This window comes from Hyla sarda, chromosome 4 (genome assembly GCF_029499605.1).
Source record: "Hyla sarda isolate aHylSar1 chromosome 4, aHylSar1.hap1, whole genome shotgun sequence".
NCBI classification, from domain to species: Eukaryota; Metazoa; Chordata; class Amphibia; order Anura; family Hylidae; genus Hyla; species Hyla sarda.
Window position 1 is genome coordinate 17,461,541 of NC_079192.1, and position 24,957 is coordinate 17,486,497.

The window sequence follows — 24,957 nt, forward strand, 5'->3', positions numbered from 1 at the left end:
CTTGTTTCATTAGCAAATGGGACATTTAATTATTATAGTAAAAATTGTTTGGTAAGTTTCCTTAAAAATAAAAAAGATGCTACATGTAGATAAGTTTCACATAGCCTCAAACCAGCCTTAAAACGTGGCCCCTGTCTAGACCCCGCATGTGCTGTGGCATAGCAGTAGTTATCTCAGGAGCTTTGGATTGTCCTTCCCTCACTCAGGCCTCCCTTCTCTCACTCAGGCCCCTGTCTAGACCCCGGGGATTTTACTGGATCAAGCATAGGGTCTCAAGTCAGATCAGTAGAATTTCTAGGGATAAGTAGACATTAAAGCAACAGATTAGGATACACAATTTACATAGGAGAAGTAATTGTAAGGAACGCATGTGCTGTGGCATAGCAGTAGTTATCTCAGGAGCTTTGGATTGTCCTTCGCTCACTCAGGCCTCCCTTCCCTTTTTATAATGCAGCAAAACCTTATTTATTCAAAGTATAATTAAAACATTAACCCCATATATACAGACTGATCCGTAACTCAACAATATTGTTGATGGTCCTCATCTGTATTTATTCTCCATGGGTTAAAACAACATAATTCCCTTGTCTTGATGGTGGATTTCCTTGTACCAGCGTCTCCCCAGGGAGCAATCATCATCATTAACTATTCAGGTGGGAATTCTCATTGCTACACACATTATCAAAGAATTAGAGCTTTTACATTACAAAGGGAAATTTATAAAGTGGGACTAAAAGGATTAAGTAATTTGGTTTCTTAGTATCAAATGTATATTTTTAATTTTTTTATACAATGTTTCTATAGGAGGATATTTAGGGGAGTGTGGTATGGTTATTAGGCTTTATAGTTGAATGATAATAAGATGTCATATTTTATGTTCAATAAATTTTTTATTAAATTTTATCAGAAATGGCAACAAACATTGCAATGACAGACGGAGCTGTCAATAATAAGACATTTTGAACTGTTAGAAATGACATAGGAATACAAAGTTCCAGTTACAGAAGAGAACTAAAGACAACAAACCCCACACAATGATGTATACCCAAAAACAATGTCTCTGGATGAGTGAAGTAGAAAGTAAAATAAGGTGATAAGACAATAAAGGTCAGTAGTATGCATATGCATATTATCCAGAACTGTTTAACGTTGGTGGGTGTGTACATTACGTCACTAGATGACCCAGTATTTAAGGCCTAGTGCCAACTTCCTATAAATGCTAAAGTAGATGGTTTAGTGAAGCTACAATCATGCCATGCCATCGGGAACTAGAGATATCCACTAAATATCTTTGCACAGAGGGGAGGACTGCCATAGTGTCCATCTTGCTGTGAATTTTTTCATATTTCCTGAGCCCATAGCTATCACCTTCTCAAGCGAATACATAGTATTCAGTTTTTGTATAACCATGTCTGTGGTCGGGACAGTAGGGGTTTTTCCAGTGGCTAGTGAGAGAAGTCTTGGCTACAATGCATATGATTCAAAAGAGCTCTCTAAACATAGTGGGTAAGCGATTGGATCCCAGAAATAGTAAAACCAGGGCAGGGGTCCAGTCTAGGGTGAAGCGTAACACATCCTCCACCAGGATTTTGCAGTTGTTCCAAAATTGGGATATAACTGAGCAAGACCATAGAGTATGATAAATAGTCCCAACTTGGCCACAGCCTCTTCAACAGAGTGGGGAGGAGCCTGGATAAGCCTTGGCTATCTTATCAGGGGTGAAATACCAATGTAATATGGTTTAATAAGCAGATTCAATATGGGAGAGCATTGTAGGGCTCGATTATTGCATTTGAAAGCACTTTTCCACTAATCAGACTCTATTGCCGTCGCTAGATCTCTCTCCCAGAGTCTTAAGGGGTATGATTCTTTGCATACATCAGTTTGTAATGGAGAGGAATAAAATGGTTTGAGACCTTTCAATGGTGAGGAAATAGTAGATGGCGCAGTCTCAGATATTTGTAGAAATCTGCTTTATGTAGACCATGTTTACGTTGTAAATTTTCAAAGGAGTATAAGGTACCTTGATGGTAAAGATGGCCTACAGTGAGGATGCCCTTTCTTACCCAATGGTGAAGATCTAAGTCAGGTGAGGAAAATTGTATCAAGGATAAAGGGACAGGGTTCTTATCTGCAGGGTATGAATTGTCCATTATAGATAGATAAGTGGTCCAGGCTATGTATGAGAATTTTACAATGGGATTGAGGAGGGAGGGTAGGTTCCATGTGGGTATCAGTAGAAAGTCTCGTAGAGTGCAGGGGAAAACGGAGATGGATTCCATAGCTACCCATGGGGGGGGGGGGGACTGATTGGGCACCCACCATTGTTTTAAAAGTGACACTAATGTGGAGATATAGTAGCTTTTTTGTCTGGGGTATTTAGTCCGCCCACATCTCTGGAACGTAACATAATTGTTGCTGCTAGTCTAGGCTTCTTATTAGCCCAAACAAAGTCCATAAGAATGCGTTGGACTTTGTTGAAAAAGATGGTCGGAGCATGAACATTTTAAAGGTGGCAATTCTACCTGTCCAAGAGATCATGGATTGTGAGAATTTATTGGCATCTTTGTGTAAGTCAGAGAGAAGTGGGATAAAGTTGTTTTCATAAAGGGAGGAATGAGGGTAAGATATGTGAACCCCTAAGTAGTTGATGCTTTGTGATTTCCAATCAAAAGGAAAGTTAGAGCGTAAATGTAAAAGCTCTTTCTCAGGGATATTTAATGGTAGTGCTTGAATTTAAGTGGTGTTCAATGAATAATATGATAGCTCTCCGAACTTAGTGATATTATCCATAACTGCAGCAAGGGAGGTGTTGGGATTTGTTAAAGCTAGGATAACGTCATCCACATATAAGGAGACAGTGGGAGATGTAGGGCCTATGCGGATGCCAGAAATTCTGTCATCTAACCCGATGGCTTGAGCTTAGATAGGGTTTGATAAAGATAATGTAGATAAGAGGGGATAAGAGGCAGCCTTGCCTGGAGCCGTTAGAGATTGTAAACTTGTCTGAGAGGGTACCATTCGAAAGGACTCATTCTCTTAAGTACAGCAAAGACATAGGAAATTTGAGTCGGTCAAATGCCTTTTCAGCGTCTAGAGCTAATACCAAGATCGGAATTTCGGATGACTCTATATCAGGGGTCCTCAAACTTTTTAAACAGGGGGCCAGTTCATGGTCCCTCAGACCGTTGGATGGTCGGAGTAAAAAATAAATAAAAAAAAACTATGAACAAATTCCTATGCACACTGCATATATCTTATTCTGAAGTGAAGAAACAAAGCACGAATAAATACAATATTTAAAATGAAGAACAAGTAAAGTTAAATCAACAAACTTACCAGTATTTCAATGGGAACTGGGTAGTTCCCCCCACATTAGGTGCAGTATAGTTCCCCCCACATAGGTGCAGTATAGTTCCCCCACATTAGGTGCAGTATAGTTTCCCCCACATTAGGTGCAGTATAGTTCCCCCCACATTATGTGCAGTATAGTTCTCCCCACATAAGGTGCAGTATAGTTCCCCCCACATTAGGTTGGCAGTATAGTTCTCCCCACATTAGGTGCAATATAGCCCCCCCCCCATTAGGCTGGCAGTATGTTTCCCCACATTAGGTGCAGTATAGTTCCCCCACATTAGGTGCAGTATAGTTCCCCCATATTAGGTGCAGTATAGTTCTCCCCACATTAGGTGCAGTATAGTTCCCCCACATTAGGTGCAGTATAGTTCCCCCCACATTACGTGCAGTATAGTTCCCCCACATTAGGTGCAGTATAGTTCCCCCCACATTAGGTGCAGTATAGTTCCCCCACATTAGGTTGGCAGTATAGTTCTCCCCACATTAGGTGCAATATAGTCCCCCCCCCCCATTAGGCTGGCAGTATTTTTCCCCACATTAGGTGCAGTATAGTTCCCCACATTAGGTGCAGTATAGTTCCCCCACATTAGGTACAGTATAGTTCCCCCACATTAGGTGCAGTATAGTTCCCCCCACATTAGGTGCAGTATAGTTTCCCCCACAGTAGGTGCAGTATAGTTCCCCCCACATTAGGTGCAGTATAGTTCCCCCCACAGTAGGTGCAGTATAATTCCCCCCACATTAGGTGCTGTATAGTTCCCCCACATTAGATGCAGTATAGTTCCCCCCACATTAGGTGCAGTATAGTTCCCCCCACATTAGGTGCAGTATAGTTCCCCCCACGTTAGGTGCAGTATAGTTCCCCCCACATTAGGTGCAGTATAGTTCCCCCCACATTGGGTGCAGTATAGTTCCCCCCACATTAGGTGCAGTATAATTCCCCCACATTAGGTTGTAGTTCCCCCACATTAGGTGCAGTATAGTTTCCCACATTAGGTGCAGTATAGTTACCCACATTAGGTTGTAGTTCCCCCACATTAGGTGCAGTATAGTTCCCCCACATTAGGTTGTAGTTCCCCCACATTAGGTGCAGTATAGTCCCCCCACATTAGGCGCAATATAGTCACCCCCCCCACATTAGGCTGGCAGTATGTTTCCCCACATTAGGTGCAATATAGTCCGCCACATTAGGCTGGCAGTATGTTTCCCCACATTATGTGCAATATAGTCCCCCACATTAGGCTGGCAGTATGTTTCCCCACATTAGGTGCAATATAGTCCCCCACATTAGGTGCAATATAGTCCCCCACATTAGGCTGGCAGTATAGTCCCCCCACATTAGGTGCAATATAGTCCCCCACATTAGGCTGGCAGTATTGTTCCCCCTCATTAGGCGCAATATAGCCCCCCCCCCATTAGGCTGGCAGTATAGTTCCCCCACATTAGGTGCAATATATTCCCCCACATTAGGCTGGAAGTATAGTCCCCCACATTAGGTGCAATAAAGTCCCCCACATTAGGCTGGAAGTATAGTTCCCCACATTAGGTGCAGTATAGTGCCCCCTCATTAGGTGCAATATAGTCCCCACATTAGGCTGGCAGTATGTTCCCCCACATTAGGTGCAATATAGCCCCCCACATTAGGTGCAATATAGTCCCCCACATTAGGCTGGCTGTATGTTCCCCCACATTAGGTGCAATATAGTCCCCCAAATTAGGTGCAATATAGTCCCCCACATTAGGCTGGCAGTATAGTCCCCCACATTAGGTGCAGTATAGTCCCCCCACATTAGGTGCAATATAGTCCCCCCACATTAGGCTTGCAGTATGTTCCCCACATTAGGTGCAGTATGTTCCCCCACATTAGGTGCAATATAGTCCCCCAAATTACATTGGCAGTATGTCCCCCCACAGGCATGCATCCTCCAGCCATGGCTGGAGGCTGTATGCCTGTGTACTGCCCCATTTCAGTGTTCCGACCACCGCTCCGGCCATAGCAGGACCAGAGGATCGGTGGTCAGAACACCGAAGGGACACGCCGCTGGTAAACACTTACCTCCAGCGCACGTCCTTGCTTCTTCTCTGCTTCTCCGCTCCGTTGCCATGGGCGCACGCATGGGACGTCAGTGACGTCGCTGCGTGCGCCTGTTCCCAGGGGTCCCCGCGTTTTTAAAGTAAACGCGGGCCGCAGGGACTTAACAGATGCATCCTTGTGTTCCAAAGCATCTTTCGGAACACAGGGATGTCCTGAGTCAAAAACACCCGGCGGGCCGGGTAAATGCGCTCCGTGGGCCGCATGTGGCCCGCGGGCCGTAGTTTGAGGACCCCTGCTCTATATGATGAAGTCGTCTAGTATTATCGGACGTTTGGCGTCCTGGTATAAATCCTAATTGATCGTTAAGGATAAGGCTAGGGAGCATGGTAGCATGGCGCATGGCAAGTAATTTGGCAAATATTTTAGGTCCTGATTTAACAGGGAGAAAGGCCTATAATTTTGTGGGGCCTCAAAAGATTTCCCTGGTTTTAAAATGGTGGTTATTAAGGCCTGCAAATTTTCTTTGGGGAGTGAACCTGAAGACATTGCAGAAGTCTGTCAGAAATGGAGAGAGGCTGTCCCTAAAACATTTGTAATATGTGCTAATGAACTCCTAAGGTCCTGGGGCTTTTTTTTTGAGGGAAGAGAGCAAATTACTTTTTAAACTTCAGCTAGAGAAACAGGGGTATTTAAGGACTCCAGTTGTATAGGTGAGAGGGAAGGTAAACTATGCTGTTGTAAAAAGAACTGTATGGCTTCTGAAGCGTGAGGAAGAGGCCATATTGAGATCTCCAAATTATATAAGGAAGCATAGAAGGTCCTAAAGCCATCTGCAATATCTTTTGGTGTATGAAGATTATGTTTGGATGTGGAGTGGGCCAGGGAGGGGATGCAAAATTTTAGTTGTTGTTTTTTAAGGCAGGAGGCCAATAGTTTGCTGGCTTTATTATTCTGTGCATAATAAACGGATCTAGTTTTTTGCATCGCTTTCCCATATGTAACCAGCATGTGACACGTAAGGTCACATCTGAGAGAAAGAATGGTTATTTTGGTTGAGGGACTCTAAGCGGCTTATTTCTGTCAATAGGGAGCTGATTTGTTTGTTTCTCTGACGCTTGAGTATAGAACAGTAATTGATGCAGATCCCTCTAGTATATGTTTTGTGACAATTCCACAGTACGATGGGACATGGAGTAGAGGATTTATTAAGCTAGAAGTATTCATTAATATCTGAAGTTTTTTTTAGAGAATTCCTTATGTGTGAGGAGAAATTCACTGATACGTCACAGGTGTGATCTTGGGGAGGACACATAATCATTTATCGCAACTGAGACTGCAGCATGATCAGTATGCCTATGTTAGAAGATAATGAGTAAGATATCAGAGGATTATCAGCTAAAATGATATCTAGTCTCGCATAAGAGTGGTGTGCTGCAGATAGATGTGTATAGTCACATTCATCTGGATGGTGCAGTCTCCAAATGTCGTGTAGCTCATTCTCCCAAGCCCATGAGGAAAGAGATGTTGAGGGGAGGCGAGAACTAAAAGTGTAGTCAATATTTGCATGCATAACAGCATTTTAGTCCCCACAGAGTAGTAGAGATCCCCAACTTCTATGTTTGACCCATCTAAGGAGGCTGTTTAAAAATCTAATCTGCCTCACGTTCGGAGCATAAAGGAATACCAGTGACAGTTTGACCGAGTTAACAGTGCAGTAAAATATGATCTAACTCCAGTATCAATAATTGCATATTCAAATTGGAAAGAAACTGTGTTCTTAATCCCAATGAGTATACCTTTCGATTTAGATGAGTGATGTGAATGGAATATATGTGGAAAAGAAGGGTGTTTCAATCTGTGTGCATCTTTTGATAAGAGATGTGTCTCTTGCACACAAATGACATCACAGCTCAAAGCATGGACTTCCTTCCAAAAATTAGAGAGTATGTGTGGCACATTAAGGCCGTTAATACTAGCTATAGTGATTATCATAACAGAAAATGACATTTGATGTGACTAATAGCTTGTAAAATAAGAACAAGGTAAGAGCGTGTGCCCTCCAGCCAGCGTGCACTCTCTTGATGGAATTGGGTAACACACTGATTTTACAGTATTGTGGGGTTATCACAGGTGGAGCATGCAACCAGTAACTTAATAACCGAAGATAAATAAAGCAAACAAAGGCACAAGTACAACATGTGGCTAAACTCTCTGAGGGAAAGGTGATTGTGGGGTAAAGTCCCCACTGAAGCCAAAGTGGAGGTAGCAGCAGACCAGGCTTTGCAGTGCTGGAGAGAAGCTGTTCATGAACTGAGCTCCTGCCCAGGCCACTGATTCTGGAAAGAATTGTCTACTATAAGAGCACGGAATTGGGCAAGGCACCAGGAAAAGCTGTCGGTTGCGCCTCAGCCCATCTCTGCTTATCGCCATCAGCCCATCTCTACTTATCGCCATCAGCCCATCTCTACTTATCACCATCAGCCCATATTTGCTTACACACTGATTCTGCTGCACTGTGGTCTTCCAGATCCCGGATGCCACACTTAACTGGAATTTTCCCTGCTCTACCTTCATCTTAAGACCCCCACCTCCTATATTCATAGAGTGGCGCCATTTGGCTTTCTACCAACTGCCTCTGCTCTGGGCTCTGAGCTGCAGCGGGACTCTGCTATACCATCAGGTGCTCTCCCCGCCGTCTGCTCTCCTTCAGAGTGTCCCGGTCCACCGGCTCTGTAGAGTCCGTTTCTGTCACAGACTGCATCTGCTCCCTCTCAACCTGCTACTATGTCCACATCTACCTACCTACCTAAACCTGCTTTTGTGTTCAACAAATCCTCCATCTCAGGCTCCCCTTCCTCTCTCCCTTTGAATCCCCCTTCTGCTCCCTATGTGCCCGTCTGCTGATTAATCTGGGGCACCAGGCCCATGTGGACTATGATTCTTCTGCCTGCAGTAAGCAAGAAAAAGCTGTTCAGAGCCCTGCTGGTCTTGTCTCATTTGGGCCACTCTAAATCTGGCAACTCACAGGGTGATTCGCCTGCCCAAGGGTCTTTTAATATCCATCTCGTAATCTCTGCATAACATCAAGACCTGCAGAAATTTCTGCACAAAGGCCTGAATCTAGCAGTTGAATTGTTTTGTATGTCATTTTTCAAATCATTTTTGTTGTGTGCTAAAAAAAAAACTCCACCAAAACTAATAAAAATGACAACACCATTTCTCACTGTGTAAAGCAGGTTTCTAGAGCACCACTGAGGGTTGTCTATGTTTGCTGTTTTTTTTTTTTTTTTCAATTATCGTGTTCAAATTTTGCATATATTCTTCAAAAATCACAAATAATAAATTAATGATCGATGCATATTAAGTGTCTACAAAGAAAAGTCTTCAGAAATCACTTACATTGTAAGTAAAAAATATGCATACAAATATGCAAATAAATATGCAAAACCAACTTAAAAAAAAAAATGAAAAAACATCCAAAAAAAGATGACTAAGAAGAAAAAAAAAAAGATTCATAAATCTCCCATATGTCTTTAGAAACAAAAATAAGGACAGGATAAGGATATATAATCTTAAGTTTAAAAAATCGCAAAAATGTATTACATAACTTTTTATGCTTTACACAAAACACTGAAACCAGAGGTAGAAAATCCCCAAATGTCAGTTCCTCTGATTTTTTTGTTTTGCAATCAGTTTTTCCCTTGAGTTCATGTCGGGTCTGAATACAATAATATAACATTTTGGAAGGAACATACAAATGACCAAACTCCAGGTTGACGATTGGATAGCAAAGATCTCCATGGCCACCATATATTTTCCTCGTGAACTGAGAGATGCTGGAATGTAGGACAACCAGACGCTCAGGAAGGCCAGCATGCTGAAGGTGATGAACTTGGCCTCATTGAAGCTGTCGGGAAGTCTCCTGGCAAAGAAAGCTACAATGAAGCTTATGGAGGCCAGGAGACCAAGGTAGCCAAGCATAGACCAAAAAGCCAATGGTGACCCTTCATTACACTGAATAACTAGTACTCCAGAATTACTTTCTGATTTGACTTCTAGGAAGGGAGGAGAGAATGTCAGCCACATAATACAAAGAAATAATTGAATAAGGATACAGGAGATGACTACGAGATATGATACATGTGGTCTAGTCCATTTCCTTAGTTGACTCCCAGGCCTTGTGGCCTTAAAAGCGATGACTACCATAATGGTTTTAGCCAAGAGGCAGGAGACACAAAGTGCAAATACAACACCAAAAGTCACTTGCCTTAAAAAACATATCTCATACTGGGGATAGCCAATAAAGACTAAAGAGCAAAGAAAACAGAGAGACAGTGACACCAGGAGAAGACAACTTAAGGAGTAATTATTGGCCCGAACAATGGGGGTTGTTCTGTAGCGGATAAAAAGTCCAAAGATGGCCACAGGAACCAATGATGAGGATATGCCAGTAGCTGTTAAGGTGATGCCCAGTGGATCTTCATGTGAAAGGAATTCTTGAGTCTTTGGAACGCAATGATCACGGGTTGGATTTGGCCACATATCCCATGGACATTTTGTACATTGTAGTGAATCTACAAAAAAAAAATATATAATAATAATAAATTACAAAATGTGTTGTTAAATGAGTAGTTTTGAAGTTCTACAATATGAGGTTAACAATAGACTAAGTAAGCGGAACATTTTATTGTTTAAAACCTTCTTTCCTTTACCTGTTTGGTTGCCTATCTCTCTGTCAGAACATGAAATGCATTGAAAACAACAGGAAGGTTGGCCTTTTCTGGCTGCTTTCCTGGAGCCTGGTGGACAACTAGGGCTGCAGACTGAAACAGGTACCTGGGAACAATTTTTCAGGAAGAATATATTTAAATGATTTGCAAGTAATGGTAGGAAAAATGCCAATCTCAGACAAATTCTTAGAACAGAATAACAATAATTTTTATGTAGAAGTAGAGAATTCTTGTCTAGAGTAACACAGTACTTCCCCTTCATCAACCAAGACCTTTCACTTTCATCCACATCTTCTCTTTTCTATTGGTTGAACTTGGTAGTTATGAGTCTTATTTTCAATCATTCTATGTAATTAGGTAATCTCGAGATGCTAAAATCTTATTTTTCTTTGGCCATTATGGAGATCTCACGTGCTTCAGATGTACTTGCCGACTCACTGTAAGTAAATGGAACTTTTTTTGTTCTATCTTTGTACTGTCCATGTGCAGACACAGGTGCATTGTATGTTACCTCTGGCGTAGCTTTAGAGGTCGTAGCGATCACAAATGTGACAAGGCCCCATAGCCAGGGCCCCGCCTTGCCACTACACTATATGCTGCCTCCTCCTTTCTGCCCATAGCTATATCGCTGGGTCACACAGACCCATCCATGCTGGTCCAGGGGTGTGCTGGGGATTTCTGACTGGAGCAATACATCATGTAAAATACACTAAACATGCTCAGGCTCCACCCCCGGAATCTGATGGCCTCAGTTACTATCTTCTGACTGCCATGCAATCTAAGAACATGTAGAGTCTAAACAGGAAGGAGGGAATGGGGAAGCAAGGTATATGAAAAGAAAAAGCTCCCTCCTCCTCCCCTTCTAGTGTATACTCAGGATGCTGTATTTGGACCTGCAATTACCCATCACTTGCAATAATTTTCTTTAAGATGCTGAAGAGTAAAGGGGGGGGGGGCAGGCTGAGGAGGTGGGACACTGTGCAAAGGAATGGGGACATGCTGATAAAGGGGGGACACGGTGGAGGGATGCATGTCATGCTGAGGAGGGGGGACACTGTGTGGCTGTTTTTAATTGAGATTTTTTTTAAACAAGTACAAATGATGCGTCCATATTTTGGCACATATTTGGTTGTAAAAATTACCCCAATACTTAATTTTATGGCCATGACAATTATGGTCAAAATATTAAGCTACAGTGGGGGAAAAAGTATTTAGTCAGCCACCAATTGTGCAAGTTTTTCCACTTAAAAAGATGGGAGAGGCCTGTAATTTTCATCTCTCCCAACTATGAGGGACAGAATGAGAAAAAAAATCCATAAAATAACATTGTCTGATTTTTAAAGATTTTATTTGCAAATTATGGTGGAAAATAAGTTATTGGTCACCTATAAACAAGCAAGATTTCTGGCTCTCATAGACCTGTCACTTCTTCTTTAAGAGTCTCCTTTGTCCTATACTCGTTACTTGTATTAATGGCTCCAGTTTGAACTTGTTATCAGTATAAAAGACACCTGTCCACAACTTCAAACAGTCACACTCCAAACTCCACTATAACCAAGACCAAAGAGCTGTCTAAGGACACCAGAAACAGGCATGCACCAGGCTGGGAATACTGAATCTGCAATAGGCAGGAAGCTTGGTGTGAAGAAATCAACTGTGGGAGCAATTATTAGGAAATAGAAGGCATACAAGACCTCTGATAATCTCCCTCGATCTGGGGCTCCATGCAATATCTCACCCCATGGTGTCAAAATGATCACAAGAACGGTGAGCAAAAATCCCAGAACCACATGGGGGGACCTAGTGAATGACCTGCAGAGAGCTGGGACCAAAGTAACAAAGGCTACCATCAGTAACACACTGCGCCACCAGGGACTCAAATCATACAGTGCCAGTACATGTCTGGGCCCGTGTGAAGTTTGCTAGAGAGTACTTGGATGATCCAGAAGAGGATTGGGAGAATGTCATATGGTCAGATGAAACCAAAGTAGAACTTTTCGGTAAAAACTCAACTTGTCGTGTTTGGAGGAGAAAGAATGCTGAGTTGTATCCAAAGAACACCATACCTACTGTGAAGCATGGGGGTTGAAACATCATGCTTTGAGGCTGTTTTTTAGCAAAGGGACCAGGACGACTGATCCGTGTAAAGGAAAGAATAGATGGGGCCATGTATCGTGATATTTTGAGTGAAAACCTCCTTCCATCAGCAAGGGCATTGAAGATGAAACGTGGCTGGGTCTTTTAGCATGACAATAATCCTAATCACACCGCCTGGGCAATGAAGGAGTGGCTTTGTAAGAAGCATTTCAATGCCCTGGAGTGACCTAGCCAGTCTCCAGATCTCAACCCCATATAAAACCTTTGAAGGGAGTTGAAAGTACGTGTTGCCCAGCGACAGCCCCAAAACATCACTTCTCTAGAGGAGATCTGCATGGAGGAATGGGTCAAAATACCAGCAACAGTGTGTGAAAACCTTGTGAAGATTTACAGAAAACGTTTGACCTCTGTCATTGCCAACAAAGGGGATATAACAAAGTATTGAGATGAACTTTTGCTATTGACTAAATGCTTATTTTCCACCATAATTAGCAAATACATTCTTAAAAAAGCAGACAATGTAATAAGGGATTAGCAAATCGAATCTGACAAATCCGAATTCTTTCAAAATTTCAGGAAAAATTTGATTTGTAATGAATGCGAATATCGCCGCCATTCGATCGTGCGGATCACTTCATTAAACTTCATTTAGTGCAGTCCAGGCTCCAGGGGCCCGGCATCTAAAATGGCGGATCCACATGTGAGGACATGTGACAAGGAATCCTGGGAAGGCTGGAAGGCAAGACGGAAGGATGACCTTGAATCACATGCAGCATGCAGCCTATCAGCACCCAGCCACCCCTTTGATGTCACAGCCCTATATGATCGGCAGCCATCTTGCGGCCAATCACATCAGCGTTTTATTACAGAGAGAGAGGAACAGACAGCAGTGTGCGTTGCACAGAAAATAATTTTTACAGCAGCGATTCATCTCCCAGTCACATCAGCGTTCTATTGCAGAGAGAGAGGGACAGAGGGCAGTGTGTGTTGCACAGAAAAGCATTTTTACAGCAGCGATTCACCTCAAGCCCAAATCCAGCCTAGAAGCACTGATAGGGAAGGGAGTGAGATTGAGAGAGAAAGTGCAATTTTGGGTGTAGTACACAGCAACTGTGGGCTGCAGCACTGGTGTGTACACCAACTGAAAAGCTAATAGTAGCCAGCCAGTTAGGGTGAGCAGAGCACTAAAAGCGTATTATTTCCTATTAAGTGTAACCTGTGCGTACATCTAAGTGGTGTACCATTTTGTTCCTGTTGGAGTCTTAAGGGCCTAGATACTGTGACAGGCCAGCCAAAAGTACACACGTGCTGGCGTTTTAGACAAATACTGTTTTTAAGCATACAGGGGCACATAAGTACATACCACATACGTACATTTAAGTGGTGTACCATTTTGTTCCTATTAAAGTCTCCAGCCACCTCCAGGCTGTCTCATTCTGCAACTATATGGGCTTCTCATGCTTCCGCCACCTTTAGGCTGTGTCATTCAGCCACTATACGGTTTCCTCATGCGGCAGCCAACTCCAGGCTGTGTCATTCAGCATGTCATACCGAGTAGCAGTATTATTTCACTAACCTAGCACACATCCTATGCGTTTTACAGCATGGCAATGTGTTCTACACCCCTATTGAGGCTCTCTGTAGGCCAGAAATAGCCGTTTTGAATACGGATTTTCTACGAATAAATTCGGACTGAACCAAATTTTTTCGGAACATTTGGCGAATTGGACAAATAGAATTTTTCTAAAATTGGCTCATGTCTAAATGTGATTTCATGGATTTTTTTTTCTCATTCTGTCTCTCATAGTTGAGGTATGCCTATGATGAAAATTACAGCCTCTCATCTTTTTAAGTGGGAGAACTTGCACAATTGGTGGCTGACTAAATACTTTTTTCTCCACTGTGGAATGCATAAAGAGCTGTTCTCCCATAGGATTTGATTTTGTAAATGTGAACATGACCTATAATGATTTGGTCGCTTGTATCATTTGGATGCAGGTTTTTACCTCCTGTCATGTGATTATGATTCCATTCAAGAGCAGCAAGCAGAAATTTTGAAAACAATGAAGAAGTCTTAGATAGAAGTGTTTTATGTAGATGTTCAGAATAATTTAAAATCAATAAATATGAAGTAAAAAAAAGTACTTCTATGCGCTTTTACCCCAAGGTCTCCAGTTCCCCAATGTACGTTGCTGGTATTAATGGTGAAGACGTTCCCACTGGTCATTCTGGTATCATAACTCCCCACTGTGACTTGTTGGAGTTTCCCTTCAGGGCTCAGCTGCCAGTTCACTATATCGTACACAGCAGGGGGATCTCCGTTCTCATCGAAAAAGAGTTGTCTACCATCGGACCTGTTCAGACTTAACTTCTTCATGTAGTGCAGCAACTGTGAGGAAACAATACAACATTGATTATCTTAAAGGGGTACTCCGCACCCCTAGACATCTTATCCCCTATCCAAAGGATAGGGGATAAGATGTCAGATCGCCCGGATCCTGCTGCTTGCACCCACCTGTACGGCTTCCACCTCACACCGGCAACACTGGAGGCTTCGGAGCCCTACCACAATGGCGGACGTGCAAGTCTATGGGAGGTCCGCTACGCCCCCTCCCATTGACTTGCATTGAAGGGGCGGGGTGTGATGTCACACGGGGCGGAGTCGTGATGTCACGCTTGTCCGCAATTGTGGTCGGGCTCCGAAGCCTCCAGCGTTGCCGGTGTGAGGTGGAAGCCGTACAGGTGGGTGCAGCAGCCGAGATCCCGGGGGTCCCCAGCAGCGGGACCCCAGCGATCTGACATCTTATCCCCTATCCAAAGGATGTCTAGGGGTGCGGAGTACCCCATTAAAGCAGCATTGAGACTACTGTAAAATTAGTGAATTTATCGCACTGGTTTCCAAGAGGATAAGTGTTGCATCGGAAGCTATGTTCACTCACAGAACAATCAGCGGTTTTTAAACCATAAATTGGCCTTTTTTCCAGTAAAAAAAATAATCAGCAGTTTTTTTTCTTTAATAATGAGTTACATTAACCCCTCAAGGACCGGGGGGCTTTCCGTTTTTGCATTTTCGTTTTTTGCTCCTTGCCTTTAAAAATTCATAACTCTTTCAATTTGGCACCTAAAAATCCATATGATGGCTTATTTTTTGCGCCACCAATTCTACTTTGTAATGACGTCAGTCATTTTGCCCAAAAATCTACGGTGAAATGGAAAAAAAATCATTGTGTGACAAAATTGAAAAAAAAAACGCAGTTTTGTAACTTTTGGGGGCTTCCCGTTTCTACGTAGTACATTTTTCGGTAAAAATGACACCTTATCTTTATTCTGTAGGTCCATACAATTAAAATGATACCCTACTTATATAGGTTTGATTTTGTTGGACTTATGGAAAAAATCATAACTACATGCAGGAAAATTAATACGTTTAAAATTGTAACTTTCTGACCCCTAAAACTTTTTTATTTTTCCGTGTATGGGGCGGTATGAGGGCTCATTTTTTGCGCCATGATCTGAAGTTTTTAATGGTACCATTTTTGCATTGATAGGACTTATTGATCGCTTTTTATTCATTTTTAAATGATATAAAAAGTGACCAAAAATGCACTATTTTGGACTTTGGAATTTTTTTGCGTGCACGCCATTGACTGAGTGGTTTAATTAATTATATATTTTTATAATTCGGACATTTCCGCACGCGGTTATACCATATATGTTTATTTTTATTTTTATTTACACTGTGTTTTTTTTTTTTATTGGAAAAGGGGGGTGATTCAAACTTTTAATATGGGAGGGGTTAAATGATCTTTCTTCACTTTTTTTTCCACTTTTTTTTGCAGTGTTATAGGTCCCATAGGGACCTATAACACTGCACACACTGATCTTCATCATTGATCACTGGTTTCTCATAAGAAACCAGTGATCAATGATTCTGCCGCATGACTGCTCATGCCTGGATCTCAGGCACTGAGCAGTCATTCGGCGATCGGACAGCGAGGAGGCAGGTAGGGACCCTCCAGCTGTCCTGTCAGCTATTGGGGATGCCGCGATTAGTCGTGGCTATCCCAAACAGCCCTACTGAGCTAGCCGGCAACTTTCAATTTCGCTTTTAGCCGCGTGGCTCAGCTCTGAGCGCGCGTCTAAAGGGTTAATAGCGTGCGGCGCCGCGATCGGCGCTGCACGCTATTAGAGGCAGGTCCCGGCTTCGACGGGCCCGCCGTGATATGACGCAGGGTTACTGTGTAACCCCGCGTTATATCAGGCGGGTCCCGGCTATGACGCCGTGCCCGCCGTGATATGACGCAGGGTTACTGTGTAACCCCGCGTTATATCAGGAGAGCAGGACCAAGGACGTACCGGTACGTCCTTGGTCCTTAAGGGGTTAAGATCTATGGGGGAGATTTATCAAAACCTGTCCATAGGAAAACTTGCTGAGTTGCCCATAGCAACCAATCAGATCACTCCTTTCATTTTTGAAAAGGCTTCAAAAAATGAAAGTAGCAATCTGATCGGTTGCTATGGACAACTCAGCAGCTTTTCCTCTAGACAGGTTTTGATAAATCTCCCCTTATGCACAAAAAAAAAAAGTCCTAAATCCAACAGCAATTCAGTATTTTAGACCGTTTGTGGAGTAAAAACTTACAAATATTTTTAACCTGTTAAGGACGCAGGGTATACAGGTACACCCTCGCGTGCTGGTACTTAAAGGGGTATTCCAGGGTTATTTTTTTTTGGCTATGTTACAAGGGCTGTAAAGTTAGTGTAGTTCATCATATAGTGTCTGTACCTGTGTGTGACGGTTTTCTCACAATTCTTATGTGATTTTCACCCCAATATTTTTTTTTATCAGCATACAAAATGATTGTTGTCTCAAATTTTTCCCAGGTTGCAATGCGGCCGAGACCTGATGACAGGGAGCCTGTCTGTTTCAATGGGTGGAGGGATCGCTTGGTGGGAAAGAGATCAATCTTCAACTAATGCAATAGCTGTAGGCACCTTGATTGAAAACCACAGGTCTTTTGAATGGATGCAGATCATTTATGTTTCAATGGGTGGGGTGGCTGATGTGTGGGAGGGAGGAAAATGGAATTATGGGATTTATAGTCAAAAAAAGAAAACTGAAACAGGAAATACCAGTTCACAAAAAGCTAGCCACAGTGTTATGGTAATCTCACAACATAGCCATTTAGCCCCAAGACAAGCACAGATCCTTCCTTAGCATGTCCATTACTGCCTGCCAGGTACATTCTAAAATCCCCTTATGGTGGATAACCCCTTTAAGGACCCATGGCATACCTGTATGCCCTGGTCCCATTACCTGCTTTTAAAGCGTTCTTACGAGCATTGATCAGTGTTATCGCCGCTTGGCTGCTCCTGCCTGGATCTCAGGCATGGAGCAGTCATTCGGTGATCGGACACGCAGTAGGCAGGTAGGGATCCTCCTTGTGTCCTGCAAGTTGTTCGGGATGCCGTGATTTCTCCACAGCAGTCCCGAACAGCCCAACTGAGCTGCCGGGATGGTTTTAGTGTCACTTAGAATGCGGTGGTCAACTTTGGTCGCCACGTCTGAAGGGTTAATAACATGCATCACCGTGATCGGTGATGTGCGGTATTAGCCGCGGGCCCCGGCCATTGATGGCCGCCTGGACCAACCCAATATGATGCGGGGTCACCGCGTGGCCTCGCGTTATATCGCGGGAGGCGGCACAAGACATAATTATACATCCTGTGTAGTTGAGTGGTTAAACTACTGCTTTAGACGATGGACTCTCATTTCCCCAATTGAGTGTTATGAGTAAATTTCCACCATAGGGAGCTTCCTAGCCTTTTCTAGAAAATATAGTGCACAGTAAGATCATATAACTCTGCTATCTGTCTTGAAGGGGTACTCTGCTGTTAGACAGCTTAACCCCTATCTAAAGATTAGGGAATAAGATATATGATCGGGGGGTCCCACGGCAAGGGTCTTCATGATCTCCCTAAACAGATGCCGGGTTCCGGCAGCAGTGGTCATAACATCACAGCCACACCCGCTTCATTCATGTCTTTAGGAGGGGGCATGACGGTCGACATGCCCCCTCTCATAGACATGAATAGAGGGGGTGAGGAGTGACGTCATGGGGCGTGACCATGACATCTTGATCACGGCCGCCGGCTCCAAGTGTTCTGAACAAAATGTTCAGAAGGCTGGAGAATGGGAGTACCCCAAAGTCATGTGTAGAAAATAGTTTGTAATGGATGGAGGGATACATTTCACCTCCATGTTCTACATCCTTAGATGGAGTGTGCCAATTTCCAGAATCATGTGATGTGTAGTGGTTAGAAGAGGGCGGAGTGTAATTATCATTCCATATTCAGATATCAAATTAGATATTGCCTATCTTGAGATGAGGTTCCCTCTTGCAGAGTAGTAATACCTTTTCTATATGATATCAAAACTAACCTAGTGCTGAATTGTGACAAAGTTGTTGACTAGTAGTGATGAGCGGCAGAGGCAGAGGCTATAGACAAATATTCGTGCTATGTTCGCGAAATTCGCATATTCGCTATGTTGGTTTTCTGTTTCGTTTTTTCCTCATGTGAAAATTCATAATACAATTAGCATAGAGCTCATGCGCAATTATACCTTTCACCTAAAACAAGGGAGGCATCAGTGTCCAGCCTGGAAGTGCCCATATTCGGATAAATATTTGCATAAATATTTGCAAACATTTGCATAAAAATTAATTACGAATATATGTCACTATATTTTAAATATTCGCTGCTGATATTCGCAGCAAATAACATGCATTTCGAATATTCGCGCTCAACACCACTGACTAGAGATTTTTTGTTCTACTGTATGAAGATTCTAACATAAGCTTGTAATGTTTATTAACATTTCTATAATCATGATACGTAATATCAGAGAATTAGTCGGCTCAGATGTGAATTGTATCTATTATATTTGCCTGCAATTCACTAAGTCATAATTTTGATATATACATATAATTTTCATCATTTTTATTTTAAGTATTTTTAGGACAATATTTCATAATTCATAATTGAGTTAAGATATGCCATTAAAATTACTGACACATTTAAAAACTACAACTGTTATAAGTATACAGCTCTTATGCTGGCCTATGTAAAGAATACTGTAATGTCCGTTTATCTGTATTTTATATTTTCTGCTTTGGGTCCTTCAGACATTAGGTTTATGTCTGAACAGTTGCTGTGATAATTCTCCCTGGGATGGAAAGAGTTAACCTTCCTGACTTCACCACTGGGAGAGTATATATGCTGTTCTTTGCTGGTTGTTAGATCTGTTGCGCCGACCATGTTTGCTATATGTTCACTATGTCTATCTGAGCACATATGCTAAGTTTCCTGTTAGATAGATATATAGATTTTAGCTTGCCTTGTTTTAGTACCTTTGTCGGGTTTTAGTGTTTGCGTATTGTTTGTTCTGCTTATGCTTTGTATTTCCTTAGTCTGTATTCACACTGTGCGTTTTGTCAGTCCTGTTTTGACCTTGTTTGATTCTGGGTCTCCGAGGATAGAATCCTGTTCTGAGCCTTGAGCTAAACTGTCTATCTAGGAGTGAGTGAGTCTTGTGCTTGTACCAGTGTTTGCTTGTATTTAGGATTTCTGTTTCCTCCTAGGCCCGTATCCTGATCACTCGGTTGAGAGTGCCCGCTAGCTAGAAGAATATTTGGCTTTAGCATTGATGTCCCTCCATGCTTGGAGTGGGGTGTCTAGTGTGTTACTTGTTCTGAGTCCAGTGTAAACAGTGCTCTTGATTTCCTGACCCGTTTAGTGTTCTGACATTGCTGTAACCTGTTCATCCCCTGGTATTGTCTGCTGTATACTTATCTCCATATCTAGTCTTGTTCATATTATCATATCTGCCATGAATCTTGATCCTGGTTTCTGAACTGTATCATAGTATGCAATTTCCTGCCTTGTTTGTTAGTATGTTATGTTGCTGACTTGTTCCCCGACTTTGTACAGTTTCGTTTGTTTTGTTGACTTCGACACCCATGCACTTTAGCAGAGGAAAGTACTGGCTCCAAGTTGTTGATCCGTCGTTTAGTCTTAGGGACAGCTTAGGGCTCACTTCTCCCTGACCTCCCCCCCCCCCCATTCATGAAAGATAATTTTTTTATTAGTACAGTATATTAGGAATTTAAAGCATTTGTGTATATTAAAAACTGTACAACAGCCATGGTGGTGAGAACATAGTCAAAGTCACTAACCTGCCAAGGCTTGAAGTTCTCAATGTCAGCACATGATCCATTGAGGAAAGGTCCATCTCCCTTCCTGCATTTACCCAAATCGTGCAAAGATTTTGCTACCACATGAACTGCTGTATAGATGTTGTATGGTACCCTCAGACTAGCGACATCATTGTAACTGTTCCGGAAGTTCTCAAGACTTTCTCGGCCGGTACATTCTTTTATTGATGAGTTGGAAATTACTTTGGGGGACATCTGGTCTGGAAATTTGCAGCCAAAAAGTTGTTCCCAGAATATTTTTATCCATTGGTTTCCCACAACCATAGATAGATTTATCCTGTTTAGGAAATCTCCAAACCCTGGCATGCTTCCACTATGGAGGGCAAAGCCAATTGTTCCAAGAAGAAGTCTTGAATATTTATTTACTGACAAGGATGATGATGTAGACCAAGCTTCACTGGCAATCCATACTTTTCCTGTGACGTTCTGCCTCATCATCTCATCTAGTACAAAGCTTAAGTCTATATCAGTAGAGAAGATGACCACCGCTGTGGCTGTTGAGTCTTTAACCACTCTGGCAATATGTGGAGCGTTTCGATCTTGCTGACTGGAGATTATGGTCTCTGTGAAAGCCACACAGGCTCCAGCTTTTATTATATCCCTCTTGACAATTTGGATACCTTGCTGCCCATAATCATTATCAAGGGCCACTAGACCAATCCAGGTCCATCCAAAGTGCAACACAAGCTGTGCAAGACCTTGAGACTGAAAGGAGTCACTGGGGACTGTTCTAAAAAATGAGCGAAATTGGACACGGTTACTGAGAAGTGAACTTGTGGAATAGTGACTGATCTGTTGGGAAATCAAGAATATAATTGAATGAAAACAATGATTCAGAAACACCAATACGTCACAGGTACACAATGTAAGACACTAGCAAATTAGCATATCAGCACATCCACTCATAAATGGGCAACCAAGAGTTATACCAAGTTTAGCAGGGTGGGAGCTGTTCATTGTAGAGACTCCACACCCAGGCTAATACACTTCTCAAAAACAAAATAAAGGGAACACTAAGATAACACATCCTAGTTCTGAATGAATGAACTAATTGTATGAAATATTTTCATCTTTACATAATTGAATGTGCTGACAACAAAATCACACAAAAATTATCAATGGAAATTAAATTTATCAACCCATGGAGGTCTGGATATGGAGTCACACTCAGAATCAAAGTGGAAAACCACACTGCAGGCTGATCCAACTTTATGTAATGTCCTAAAAACAAGTCACAATGAGGCTCAGTAGTGTGTGTGTGGCCTCCACGTGCCCGTATCATCTCCTTACAATGCCTGGGCATGTTCCCGTCGAGGTGGTGGATGGTCTTCTGAGGGTTGTCCTCCCAGACCAGGACTAAAGCATCCGCCAACTCCTGGACAGTCTGTGGTGCAACGTGGCGTTGGTGGATGGAGCGAGACATCATGTCCCAGATGTGCTCAATCGGATTCAGGTCTGGGGAATAGGCGGGCCAATCCATAGCATCAATACCTTCCTCTTGTAGGAACTGCCGACACACTCCAGCCACATGAGGTCTAGCATTGTCTTGCATTAGGAGAAACCCAGGGCCAACTGCACAAGCATATGGTCTCACAAGGGGTCTGAGAATCTCATATCGGTACCTAATGGCAGTCAGGCTACCTCTGGCAAGCACATGGAGGGCTGTGCGGCCCCCCAAAGTAATGCCACCCCTCACCATTACTGACCCACCGCCAAACCGGTCATGCTGGAGGATATTGCAGGCAGTAGAAAGTTCTCCACGGCAACTGCAGACCCTGTCACGTCTGTCACATGTGCTCAGTGTGAACCTGCTTTCATCTGTGAAGAGCATAGGGCACCAGTGGTGATTTTGCCAATCTTGGTGTTCTCTCCTACCGCCTCCTCCATGTCTCCTGATGTACTGGCCTGTCTCCTGGTAGTAGCTCCATGCTCTGGACACTACGCTGACAGACACAGCAAACCTTCTAGCCACAGCTCACATTGATGTGCCATCCAGGAGGAGCTGCACTACCTGAGCCACTTGGGTGGGTTGTAGTCTCCGTCTCATGCTACCACTAGAGTGAAAGCACCGCCAGCATTCAAAAGTGACCAAAACATCAGCCAGGAAGCATAGGAACTGAGAAGTGGTCTGTGGTCACCACCTGCAGAACCACTCCTTTATTGAGGGTGTCTTGCTAATTACCTATAATTTCCACCTGTTGTCTGTTCCATTTGCACAACAGCATGTGAAATTGATTGTCAATCAGTGTTGCTTCCTGAGTGGACAGTGTAATTTCACAGAAGTGTCATTGACTTGGAGTTACATTGTGTTGTTTAAGTGTTCCCTTTATTTTTTTGAGCAGTGTAGAATGTTCTCTATATAAAGGTCATATCAAAACTGGTTGCCCTAATGAGTCAGATTTAATGTCATGAGGCCCCAGCACTTACTTGTGGATACCTGTATAACCCCAGTATATGAGCCAGTAAAATGGAGTATGTAGATACAGAATGTCCGATTACTGCAGCCAACCGGGTCTCCTGGTTACATCGATAATTTGGTAGAGGTCTTCCATATCCACTCAACAGCTGCAAAATTCCTGACACTGCTCTCTGGAGGACTACACAAGAGTCAAAGATCTGGAATCCTAAGGTGACATTTGGCAAAAAATTGGGATCTTTGTTAATTTCTTCTACAGCGAAATGAACAGCTTGGACACGCTGGTAGTTATCTAACCTGAAGCTGAGAACAATAAAGACAAGAAGTGAATTTTTCCCGAAGCTATCATTTTCAATAACTTAGACATCACACAATACTAAAGAAAATCACAAGCATTTTAGTTAACGTTACGTTGACCAGGGTTGGGGTTGTTTATAGGTTTTTAAAGGGGTACTCCAGCCCTAGACATCTTATCCCCTATCCAAAGGATAGGGGATACGTTGCCTGATCGTGGGGGTCCCACCGCTTGGGACCCCGACAATCTCCCTGCTGCACCCGGCGTTCATTTGAGCATCAGGTGCAGCTCTGGAGGCTCATGACGTCAGGGCCGTGCCCCCTCGATGCAAGTCTGCGGGAGGGGTGTGACAGCCATCTGTCACATTGAGCGGCAAGCTGGGAAGTAAAGGGCTCAGCCCCGAGTTCCTCTAGTCTACATAAAGAAACCTCAACCAATCAAAACGTTTGACATGTCCGTGTGAGTTCTAATGACAGTTACGCCTTTCAGAGAACAAAATTGGCACTGTAATGACTTACCTTAATCTAAAGCCTTACCAAGACCAATCGGTCAGTCTTACCTCTTACAGATGGCAGGACCAGGCCTCTCTTTGTAATTGACCTTTGGGAATATTTTGTCCACATGAACAGGGACCACCACCCCGATTATTATATTTCCATCCAAGGACATATCTGGTGTCAGCTCGCTGCTGGTCAGTCTGCAACTAGATTCAATGCAGTCACAGAAGAAGATACAGAGCAGGAACCGAAGCCACGTCATCTGCGAGAATCGTGGTGTCAGATCTTGGACCAGTCATAGATGGAAACGATATTGTAGAGTTTTCTGTATTTTTCCAGAACCCCTGAATAAAATAATAAGAGTTAATTCTTCTTGTGGATTATACATTTCTTCAGGAGGTATAGCAGAAGAAGACAAGTGAAGACTGATCTTTTTCTTTACTTTAACCCCTTAAGGACTGAGCCCTTTTTTTCCTTAAGGACTCGGCCATTTTTTGCAATTCTGACCACTGTCACTTTAAACATTAATAACTCAATTAATAAATGCATTTAGTTATCATTCTGATTCCGAGACAGTTTTTTCGTGACATATTCTACTTTAACATAGTGGTAAAAATTTTTGGTAACTTGCTTCCTTTCTCTGTGAAAAATCCCAAAATTTGATGAAAAATTTGAAAATTTTGCATTTTTCGAACTTTGAAGCTCTCTGCTTGTAAGGAAAATGGATATTCCAAAAAAAAATATTTTTATTCACATATACAATATGTCTACTTTATATTTGCATCATAAAATTGACGTGTTTTTACTTTTGGAAGACATCAGAGGGCTTCAAAGTTCAGCAGCAATTTTCAAATTGTTCACAAAATTTTGAAACTCACTTTTTTTCAGGGACCAGTTCAGGTTTGAAGTGGATTTGAAGGGTCTTCATATTAGAAATACACCATATATTACCCCATTATAAAAACTGCACCCCCCAAAGTATTCAAAATGACATTCAGTCAGCGTTTTAACCCTTTAGGTGTTTAACAGGAATAGCAGCAAAGTTAGGGAGAAAATTCAAAATCTTCATTTTTTACACTCGCATGTTCTTGTAGACCCAATTTTATAATTTTTGCAAGGGGTAAAAAGGAGAAAATTTTTACTTGTATTTGAAACCCAATTTCTCTTGAGTAAGCACATACCTCATATGTCTATGTTGATTGTTCGGCGGGCGAAGTAGAGGGCTCAGAAGGGAAGGAGCGACAAATGGTTTTT

The 24,957-nt window shown here is 42.6% G+C and overlaps 1 protein-coding gene across 1 annotated transcript; it reads right to left on the reverse strand.

Annotated features, from left to right (window-relative positions):
• Window positions 1-9,052: 9,052 nt before the first annotated feature.
• LOC130367300 (extracellular calcium-sensing receptor-like) lies at window positions 9,053-23,986 on the reverse strand. Its single transcript, XM_056569708.1, has 6 exons — window positions 23,766-23,986; window positions 22,923-23,214; window positions 20,457-21,287; window positions 14,381-14,608; window positions 10,105-10,228; window positions 9,053-9,966 (listed from the first exon to the last, which is right to left on the reverse strand). Exons 1-6 carry the CDS (start codon window positions 23,963-23,965, stop codon window positions 9,053-9,055), a joined length of 2,589 nt encoding a protein of 862 aa, XP_056425683.1. The 5' UTR covers window positions 23,966-23,986.
• Window positions 23,987-24,957: the final 971 nt, after the last annotated feature.